Consider the following 10993-nt stretch of genomic DNA (forward strand, 5'->3'; position numbering starts at 1 on the left):
ATTTCAGATTTTTGGTACCAACCGCCGTGTCTTTGTGAGACGCAGAGTAGGTAAACGGATGATCTCTGCGTGTGTGGTTCCCACCGTGAAGCATGGAGGAGGAGGTATGATGGTGTGTGGGTGCTTTGCTGTGAAAAATCTGTGATTTATTTTTCATTCAAGGCACATTTATCCTGCATGGCTACCACAGCATTCTGCAGTGATCTGCCATCCCATGTGGTTTGCGCTTAGTGGGACTGTCATTTGTTTTTAACAGGACAATGAACCAAAACACCTCCATGCTTTTTATTTGAACCTTTATTTAACTAGGCAGGTCAGTTAAGAACAAATTATTATTTACAATGACGGCCTACACCGGCCAAACCTGGAAGACGCTGGGCCAATTGTGCGCCGCCCTATGGGACTCCCAATCAAGGCCGGATGTGATACAGGCTAGAATCGAACCAGGGTGTCTGTAGTGATGCCTCTAGCACTGAGATGCAATGCCTTAGACCGCTGTGCCACTCGGGAGCCCTAGGTTGTGTAAGGGCTATTTGACCAAAATGAGTGCTGCATCAGATGACTTGGCCTCCACAATCACCCGCACCTCAAACCAATTGAGATGGTTTAGGATCAGTTGGACCACAGAGTGAAGGAAAAGCAGCCAACAAGTGCTCAGCATATGTGGGAACTCCTTCAAGACTGTTGAAAAAGCATTCCAGATGAAGCTGGTTGAGAGAATTCCAAGAGTGTGCAAATCTGTTTTCAAGGCAAAGAATAGCTACTTTGAAGAATGTCAAACATAAAATTTACATTGATTTGTTTAACACTTTTTTGTTTGCTACATGATTCCATGTGTTATTTCATAGTTTTGATGTCTTTCCTATTATTCTTCAATGTAGAACATAGTAAAAATAAAGAAAAACCCTTGAATGAGTAGGTGTGTCCAAACTTTTGACTGGTACTGTGTGTGTGTGTGTGTGTGTGTGTGTGTGTGTGTGTGTGTGTGTGTGTGTGTGTGTGTGTGTGTGTGTGTGTGTGTGTGTGTGTGTGTGTGTGTGTGTGTGTGTGTGTGTGTGTGTGTGTGTGTGTGTGTGTGTGTGTGTGTGTGTGTGTGTGTGTGTGTGTGTGTGTGTGTGTGTGTGTGTGTGTGTGTGTGTGTGATCTATCGTTCAAAAGTGTGGGGTCACTTAGAAATGTCCTTGTTATTGAAAGAAAGGCCATTTTTTGTCCATTAAAATAACATAAAATTGATCAGAAATACAGTGTAGACATTGTTAATGTTGTAAATGACTATTGTAGCTGGAAATGGCTGATTTTTAATGGAATATCTACATCGGCATACAGAGACCCATTATCAGCAACCATCACTCCTGTGTTCCAATGGCACATTGTGTTAGCTAATCCAAGTTTATCATTTTAAAAAGTGAATTGATCATTAGAAAACGCTTTTGCAATTATGTTAGCACAGCTGAAAACAGTTGTTCTGAATAAAGAAGCAATAAAAGTGGCTTTTTTTGACTAGTTGAGTATCTGGAGCATCAGCACTTGTGGGTTCGATTACAGGCTCAAAATGGCCAGAAAAAAAATACCTTTCTTCTGAAACTAGTCTATCTGTTCTAGTTCTGAGAAATTAAAGCTATTCCATGCGAGAAATTGCCAAGAAACTGAAGATCTTGTACAACGCTGTGTACTACTTCATTCACAGAACAGCGCACTCTGGCTCTAACCAGAATAGAAAGAGGAGTGAGAGGCCCTGGTGCACAACTGAGCAAGAGGACAAGTACATTAGAGTGTCTAGTTTGAGAAACAGACGCCTCACAAGTCCTCAACTGGTAGCTTCATTAAATAGTACCCGCAAAACACCAGTCTCAACGTCAACAGTGAAGCGGCGACTCCGAGATGCTGGCCTTCTAGACAGAGTTGCAAAGAAAAAGCCATATCTCAGATTAGCCAATAAAAAATATTAAGATGGGCAAAAGAACACAGACATTGGCCAGAGGAACTCTGCCTAGAAGGCCAGCATCCCGGAGTCGCCTCTTCACTGTTGACGTTGAGTTGATGTCACAAAGTGCTGTACAGAAACATAGCCTAAAACGCCAAACAGCAAGCAATGCAGGTGTAGAAGCACAGTGGCTAGGAACAACTCCCTAGAAAGGCCAGAACCTAGGAAGAAACTTAGAGGAACCAGGCTATGAGGGGAGTCCTCTTCTGGACTGGCCACCACCCACCCCTCAAGAATATATATATATATATATATATATAATTTTTCATCAACCTTTTTAACTATGACGATTAATCCAATGCACAGTGATCACTGAACCACTCATTCCTGATGAGAAACCAATGAAATGAAACTGAGTGGACATTATTAAAAGTTGACCTTGTCACGTGACGAGGGAAAGGGAGGCTCTTATGTTTACATCAATGCGTGCATTGCAAGAGCGGTTTACTGTGTATTCTAGCGTCATTTAAAAGTTTCGCTTTCATTTCTTTAGAAATCTTCAACTGCAACTTTGCAAATCGAAATATTAAAGAGATACAACAGGGAAACGACGTTACCGGGGGATCCTGGACCAGAGCTTTGCACGCACCCAGTGTTTTTAGCAAACCAGCTAAGTTAGCATTACATTAGCTAGCTTAGCATAGGCGTCATGGACGAGCTAGCGGTTGAAGTCAGGGGGACGAGTAGAGCTTTTTACAAGGTGGGTTGGTAGCTAACTGCTAGTTTTAATGTTTCTAAAAGTATTTTGATGATTTATTTATTGCAATGTATCATTCAGTGAGCTATTTACCGGCTAGCTAATCTATCTAGCTAGGTTTAACGTCAGGCCCATACAAGACAGACAGTACAGCCTGCTTCTAGCCACAGACAGACAACCAATGCTAGGTAACGTTAGCTAGCTACAGTAGCATCCTAGTTATCTAGCTACAATTGTTTCCAAAAAAATAGGCCATACCGAGTATATAGTTTCGTGTTGTTGGTGGCATTTGTTCTAGATAATTAGCCTTGCTTGTTATCTAGCTAGCAGCAGTCAACGAGATTCATCTTTAGGCTTTTACCTCTTGGCTAATGACTGTTTTCCTTTGCCTAAAAATGTATTGTATTTTCTCAACCATTTTCTCCTTTTAGGCCTATTTGAAGGATGTTCATGAAAGTTCTGTCACTGTCTCCTTTGAAAACAAGTGAGTTGCTAGTTAACTAGCTCCCCGGCAACATAATCCAGTCAGCAAGCAAATTAGCTCACTTTCCAAATGAATCGTAGACTATTCAGTTAGCTAAGTAACGTTAGCTAGTTAATTAACAACAGTACGTTAGGCTACTTTGAATCAGACCCAGACATGAGAGCCCCATTAACCACTATGTATTACATGTCAATGCATTTGCTATAACTAATTAGCTAGTTGTTATTGCAAATAACACTTTGTTTCTCATTTAATTGAACTATAGTGCATGTGCACACTTGTTCAGTTGTTTAATTTCCCTTTGCGACGTACCCTGGTTTCATTTGTTTATTTCTATTCTTTCAGTTGGCAGCCAGAACGTCAAATTCCCTTCCATGATGTTCGATTTCCTCCACCCACAGGTTTTCAGAAAGAGATAAACGAGAGTGATGAAGTTGAGGTATGTGCTGTAAGTAATGGATAAGGACTTCCCTTCCCACTAGTCAATGTCAATTAAGCCTAATACTTTGCTGAGATCTAGTAGGCTAGATTATACAATAGCTGCTCGATGGTTAGACTTTTTTTGAAAGCAGAAGGGAACTGCTGTTCTTTCTTTTTGGTTATTTGCAGGTTTTCGGTTAATGTGTACCGCAAACAATGGCCAGTTTAAATGCATATCAATGAGAAGAACTCAACAAAATGTACTTAATCAATTATTCACAGGTTTATTCTAGGGCCAATGACAAAGAACCATGTGGCTGGTGGCTGGCGACAGTTCGGATGGTGAAGGGTGAGGTAAGACCAATGCAGCTGTTTGAGCGAGAGTTTACATTTGTTTATTATTATGTAGCAACTGTAATATTTTAATGATGATCCGTATAACACAGTATCTTCTTTCCTCTCAGTTTTATGTCATAGAGTATACCGCTTGTGATGCCACGCTAAATGAAATAGTCACATTAGAGAGGTTACGACCTGTGAATCCAAACAAGCCAGCTACAAAAAACTCCTTCCTGAAAATTCATCTGGATGTCCCAGAGGACTTGCGGCAAATGTAAGTGGGCCTATTCAAGGCTTTTTTTAAGTAAGGTAATTGTTGTATGTTGTCATTGCTTCCATGTGTGACTGTTGATTTGATGCTGATGTGACTTTCTATGGTGGGGAACTGTGTTTTTTGTTCTTAGGTGTTTAAAAGACTCGCATAAAGATTTTAAGAAGGCTTTGGGAGCATTCAATGTCACTTATGACTCAGACAAAAAGCAGCTTGTTATTCTGGTACGTTTGATTATTTTTCTGGCTTCTCAAAGTTTCATAACTCAGCCAATGTTAGATATTGTTTCATCATATCAGTCCTCTTGTTTTAGTCCGTGAATGAGGTTACATCCAAAAGGGTGCAGATGCTGAGCGACATGCATTTCCGGAGCCTGCGCACCAAGCTGTCCCTAATGCAGAGGAATGAGGAGGCTAGCCGCCAACTGGAAGTACTTACAGTTTAAACACACTCTCAAATGAAGGCTAAGCCATGTTAGCCTTGTTAACCTCCAATAGGCTATCTTTCTGCGTGAGGAGAACTGTGGCTAAGCCATGCGTGGGTTATGGTTTGTGTGCAGAGCTCTCGGCAGCTGGCGTCCAGGTTCCATGAACAGTTTGTGGTCCGGGATGATCTGATGGGGCTGGCCATTGGGACCCACGGTGCCAACATCCAGCAGGCCAGGAAAGTACCTGGGGTCACCACCATAGACCTGGATGAAGAGACCTGCACCTTCCACATCTATGGAGAGGTAGGGCGCTTAATACACTGCACCTCACCACTAGCACAAATATAATGAATGCTCATAAACCTCTTTACTCACAAGGTATATTTACTTGGTCATACTAGTGAAAGACGTGCATGTATTTTATCTCCTCTGGGTATGATTCAATTGCAGGACCAAGAGGCTGTCCGCAAGGCTAGGAGCTTCTTGGAGTTTTCTGAAGATGTCATCAAAGTACCAAGGAATTTAGTGGGTAAAGTAGAACATAAAATGTGTTGTTTGAAAAGTCATCAACTCATTGTCTTCATGTTATCATTGTTTCCTATTCTAATACCACATCTCCTTCGCCAGGGAAAGTCATTGGGAAAAATGGGAAGCTGATCCAAGAAGTGGTGGATAAATCTGGTGTTGTTAGAGTTCGGATTGAGGCAGAGAACAACAAGAAGCCACCTCCATTGGACGAGGTAAGTGGCTTGAATTGACGAAAAGTGGGCAGGGGCAGAGTGTATCACCCATTGAGCCCGTTTATGCGTTGGGCAGACCGCACCACCCTCTGGAGAGCTCTGCGGGTGTTGCAGTTGCCGTACCAGGCGGTGATTCAGCCCTAGAGGATGCTCTCAATTGTGCATCTTTTCACCTTCTCCACTGTGGTCCCGTCAATGTGGATGGGGGTGTGCTCTCTCTGTTGTCTCCTGAAGTCCACGATCAGCTCCTTTGTTTTGTTGACGTTGAGGGAGAGGTTATTTTCCTGGCACCACTCTGCCAGAGCCCTCACCTTCTCCCTGTAGGCTGACTTGTTATTGTTGGTAATCAGGCCTACTACTGTGTCATCTGCAAACTTGATGATTGAGTTGGAGGTGTGCGTGGCCATGCAGTCATGGGTGAACGGGGAACAGGAGGGGGCTGTGGGTCCCTTGTGTTGAGGATCAGCATAGTGGTGTTGTTTCCTAACTTCACCACCTGGGGGCGACCCGTCAGGAAGTCCAGGACCCAGTTGCACAGGGCGGGGTTCAGATCATCACTGTATCTGCAAACTGTTGGCTAGATCGCATGTGCCAAGAGCATAGTAGGCACATTTGCTATTTAACAGTGTCTGTGACAAAACTATTGGTAGAGTTGAAAATGCAATTGGAAACACATTGAACTTCAGATTTGTATTTGAAACATGAAAAATAAAGCAAAAACAACTTTTGTGCACTACGTCAGCACTCAAGGGTCGGCAGTAGGCTACAGGACTTCTAAGGGTATTTGATGAAAACATAGAAGTATATTTTCCAATGTTGGATTCTAAATTACATCACATTGGACAAATCCCTGTCGCTCACTAGTTCGCTGGCTTGTAGACTACAACAACCTAAACTGATGGACAATGTTGATTGGCAAGTGGAATCATGTCCATTGAGGTTGCAAGGTTCAAGTGGGAGCTGGGATCAGGTCAGCCCAGTATTGTCCAATGAGGTTGCAGGATGAGCCCAAGCAAGTGTACACCGCATGCACACCTAACAGTTGTTTTCCTCTGTGCGCACACCTGCAGGGCTGGACAGCAGCCATGTGATACACGTGACGTTGTGCACAATTTTCAGCCACCTGTTTTAGCTTGAGCGCTGCTTTCAAAACTACCGGCTCAAAAGTGTAAAAAACCTGTATAATGCATCTTTAATTAGTGAGGACTCTGCAGCCACTCGGTCCTCATTAGATCCCGTCTGTTTATTTCTCTTACAGGGCATGGTGCCGTTTGTCTTTGTGGGTACAAAGGAGAGCATCTCCAATGCTAAAGTACTGTTGGACTATCATCTCAACTATCTGAAGGTTAGGCGCTTGCCCCTATTGCTCTAATAAAATCTGCAACAGAATTGATGCTTTCATTGATGTTGAGATGTATGCTGCTTGGCAGATGCTTTGACCCAAAGCCTCTTACAGTTGAATACTTAAAGCAGCAGTTAGTCTACACATTGATGGGTTGCTTCATCAGAATGGCAGATTCAACCTAACTTTCACTATTAGAGGTAGGAGTGACTTCTAAAGAAGTACGTTGAATACATACACCGTGTCCCTATAGGAAGTGGACCAGCTCCGTATGGAGCGACTGCAGATAGACGAGCAGCTGAGGCAGATTGGAGGAGGGGGCCCCAGGGGGGGCCCAGGGACTGGACGGCCTGACAACAAGACCTTCATCGTAGACAACGGCGGCCTGGGGATGATGGGCATGGGCTCCCAGAGAGGAGGGAAGCCATTCGTCAGGGGAGGAGGGCGTGGCCGACGCGGTGGTCCCTCTTTAGCCTCAGGTATGTATGGGATAGATGGAACAGTAGTATGTATTTCACTAAGTGTGTATGAACATAGTGGCTCATATCACCGTTGGCAACTGAGTGAAACGAACTGTGTCTACAAGAAGAACTCTGTAAGCTGAACTCCATTTAGTTCCTGGTTGGCAGAATAACCTCTATCCCTCTTACCAGGCACCAACTCTGAGGCTTCCAATGCCTCTGAGACTGAGTCGGACCACAAGGACGAGCTGAGTGACTGGTCTCTGGCCCCCACTGATGAGCTGACTGGGGGCTTCCCCAAACGACCCGATACACGCAAGAGAGGAGGGCCTCGCGGGCGGGGAGGGAGAGGAAGAGGAGGAGGCTTCAAAGGTCTGCACTAACCTTATTCAAGCTTGCCTGTAAATTGAACATTTTTACTATAATACCCTGCTGTACGAGGGCCTAGTGTCTCTGTCTGTAGATAAATGCATTCATTGCCTTAGGGTTTTATGTACTACTGTTTGAGTCAGAGTAATGATTTCATCCTGCCATGATAACATTTTGAGTTTTAATCGTGTCTGTCTCTCTGGTTCCTAAGTAGCTGAAGACATCCAGTGGACTGAGTCACGCTCACGGAATACCAGAGACCCTAAGCTGAGGCCTCTGGAAGATTCTTTGCAGGTGAGGAATTCCAGACGCATCATGTCTTGCAACGGAAACCGTTTCCTTTTTAAGAACCAAACTGAAGACCGAGTAACGGAACAGGGAGACCTACCGGAATTTTTCCAATACAAACTTGTTTTCGTTGCAAATGGTTTCTGTTGCAAAAAGTTTTACAACAGAATCGGTGTAATTAAGACCCCCAAGCTTTTCTTTGTTCCTGACCGTGTCCCTTTTGGAATACCTGTTGCCATGCCACAACAGGACCACCCTGTACCCTCTTTTATATCAACTAGATCTCAGAGGAGAAATGTACATAATCATAACGTTTGCCCTTTGTAGGAACTTGATTTTGTAATTTGGTCATATTTTATGACATATCATGACACATTTAGCAACTTAGTCATTGACCTCTGACAGAGGCTTATGTTTTATTCAAATTGGGGAGATGCGGCAACGACAGTCCAAGCTCCCACGCCTCTGGACCTTTGCACCACACCGCCGAACCGCAATTTATACTGGTGCCGAATTTAATGGTCACACACAAACGTAAAGTGATAGCGCTCTCGGGTGACAACATTGGATAGAATTGCATCTAACTAAGTGACTGTACTTAATAGTCCTGCATATCCCCAACGTAATTGACCTTCTCATACAGTGTCCTCCTGTCTCTGGTCCCACAGATCAGAGTGGACGGTAACAATGAGAGGAGTGTTCATGCTGCAGCCAGAGGCCCCGCAGGTGATGGACCCGGCCCTGGAGCCAACCGACAGAGACCCATAAAAGAGCGACCTATCAAGAAGGATAACCAGGAAAGCCCTGGTGGTGAAGCCACCGCCATAAGCCTGGCGATGGTGAACGGGGTGTCATAGACGCGGCCGACTGAAGGCACCCTCATCTCTCTCACCACACCATCAATCCAGAAGCTTCTTCATTAGAGACACGTTAGGCCAAAGAGGAGCAGGTCAGGGCTAAAATGAAGCACACTTTGGATAAACCAACTCCAGCGGCAGGTGGATGGGGTGTTGGGTGGGTTACTGTGTACAGGGAAGGAGCCATCTAGGGTTTTAGGGGTTAACAGGAGAAGGCAAACGGCGACTGCAGTCTTTTTCTAATTGACATTGTTGACAACTACCTATCAGATGATTTAAAAGCTGTGGAAAGAAAATGTGTTTAAAACAAAGAGGGGCCAACCTGATGAATCTGTATTTCTTAAAGGATCTGGTTTTCTATCGCTTGTTCATGTACTAGCCTTTTCTCCGGATAGAGGGTTGGATTGTTTGGTCCTTCCTGCCTTCTCTCTCTCATGGCATGTGTTTATGGAGCCCTGTGTCACAGTGGAATATAGAACTCATTATCATGTGAGGTCACAGCTGCATCATTAGCAACAAAAAAACATAACATAAAAAGAACCCCCTCCTGTCTGATCTGTGCCTTTATCTCCTGTGGATAGTATCACAAATAGAAATTGAAATCAGGGAAGAAGACGACATTGGGAAAACGGTAATGGATTTTACTTGTGTGTAGTGAACACACAGCTCACCATCTAAAAAATGAGAACTGTCTTTTTAACCTTGCAATGCATGTTCATTATTATCATAGGTTTCCACATCGGGGAAGTCAGCAATCTGAGTTGTCACTTTGTTTCTGTTTCCTTGTGCTGAATATTGCTTGAATAGGGATGATGATGATTGACTTTTTCTAGCTAGTGATATAGCATTTCTTTTTTGGAAAAAGGGGAACGACAATGAACTCAATATCGAACTTTCCACGGGCACACTGGGTTTGTGTGGATTTTGATTCAAGGTCTCAGATTATTTTGTCATTTCACACCATGGCTACATTTAATGGAGACTACTAGTGTCATTGTCTAGACACTGAACAGTATCTTATGACAGAATCACTTCTATGGACCTTTTAACATGAACTATGTCAAACTGGGGAGAGATATTGAGAACATGGTCCTTTCACCATGCATTTACCAACAATCACTTTCCTGTTGGTTTTTTATTTCATAGTGTCAATGAAAAGAGTGGCACACCTCTCTCCAACCCTAACATGTTGTTCATATGATATTGACAATTGGTCATTAGATTGTAAATTATAAAGTGGGTAGCATACTGTATATCTAATTTGTTAAAATAATTTGATATTGTTTTGGATTGAACTTCAAATGTGCACTTAATCATTTTATTTGTTATCTGCAACTACTAAATAATATGAACTATAATAAACTATGTGATAAGATTTCTTCGGCAGGTGAATCACATGAATGCTGTCAACAATATTACCAAGTTTAGATACCCTATAGCTAACTGAGTCTCCTGTACCTTCACCGTACAGAGGATGAAGTTTAGTCCCATGTTATAACTGTTTGTCTTTTATCGGATCAGTGCTTGTGCATTAAAACCTTAGTTTACAGTTGATTCTTTAAAAAAAACTACTGTGAGGATATAGCTAGTGTCTTGTTTTAATTTATTTTGGGGTTTTCTTGTTTACTCTAAATTGCAATGTTGAATGGTGTACAGGTAATGGGCATCAGTCAACAGCTGTCAGCCTCTTGTCTCGCTGTAATTTTGCTCATGTGAAATTAACAAAATAGTATTTCAGCAGGCTAACAGCCACTGCTCTCCCCAGCGTTAACAGTCAACAATTGAACTGGCCCAGTCTGACTAAGATGATGAAATTACATAGATAGATTTTATTATATTAGTATTTTGTACTAATAGCAGCAAAAAAATAAAAATTGAAATGGTGGGTTTAGTCCAGCTGAGGGGTTCAGACTTGAAGAGAAGTTTGATGAGGTTGTTATGAACTGACAGCAATGTGGGCCATTCTCTTCAGAATGACACCAACCATCTGGGACTTTATCTAACCCTGCCAGGGTCATAAATTGTTTACTCAACCATCTGGGACTTTATCTAACCCTGCCAGGGGCATAAATGGTTTACTCAGCCATCTGGGACTTTATCTAACCCTGCCAGGGGCATAAATTGTTTACTCAACCATCTGGGACTTTATCTAACCCTGCCAGGGGCATAAATGGTTTACTCAGCCATCTGCGACTTTATCTAACCCTGCCAGGGGCATAAATGGTTTACTCAACCATCTGGGAATTTATCTAACCCTGCCAGGGGCATAAATGGTTTACTCAGCCATCTGGGACTTTATCTAACCCTGCCAGGG

General features: G+C 43.1%; 1 protein-coding gene across 4 annotated transcripts; it reads left to right on the top strand.

The window, feature by feature from the left end:
* The first annotated feature begins 2368 nt into the window (after positions 1-2368).
* Positions 2369-10553, top strand: LOC129827607 (fragile X messenger ribonucleoprotein 1 homolog A-like). Of its 4 annotated transcripts, none has more exons than XM_055888593.1 (15): positions 2369-2684; positions 3113-3165; positions 3511-3613; positions 3868-3939; positions 4050-4198; positions 4329-4419; positions 4509-4625; positions 4755-4925; positions 5073-5151; positions 5250-5362; positions 6621-6707; positions 6958-7183; positions 7358-7537; positions 7746-7828; positions 8491-10553. In XM_055888593.1, the coding sequence occupies exons 1-15, from the start codon at positions 2634-2636 to the stop codon at positions 8677-8679; spliced, it is 1764 nt and encodes a 587-aa protein (XP_055744568.1). In that variant the 5' UTR covers positions 2369-2633; the 3' UTR covers positions 8680-10553. The 4 variants fall into 4 exon arrangements, with proteins under 4 accessions (XP_055744568.1, XP_055744569.1, XP_055744570.1 ...); XM_055888594.1 differs by having other exon boundaries at positions 7749-7828; XM_055888595.1 differs by having other exon boundaries at positions 3511-3604.
* Positions 10554-10993: the final 440 nt, after the last annotated feature.

This window comes from Salvelinus fontinalis, chromosome 29, assembly GCF_029448725.1.
Source record: "Salvelinus fontinalis isolate EN_2023a chromosome 29, ASM2944872v1, whole genome shotgun sequence".
Lineage (NCBI taxonomy): Eukaryota > Metazoa > Chordata > Actinopteri > Salmoniformes > Salmonidae > Salvelinus > Salvelinus fontinalis.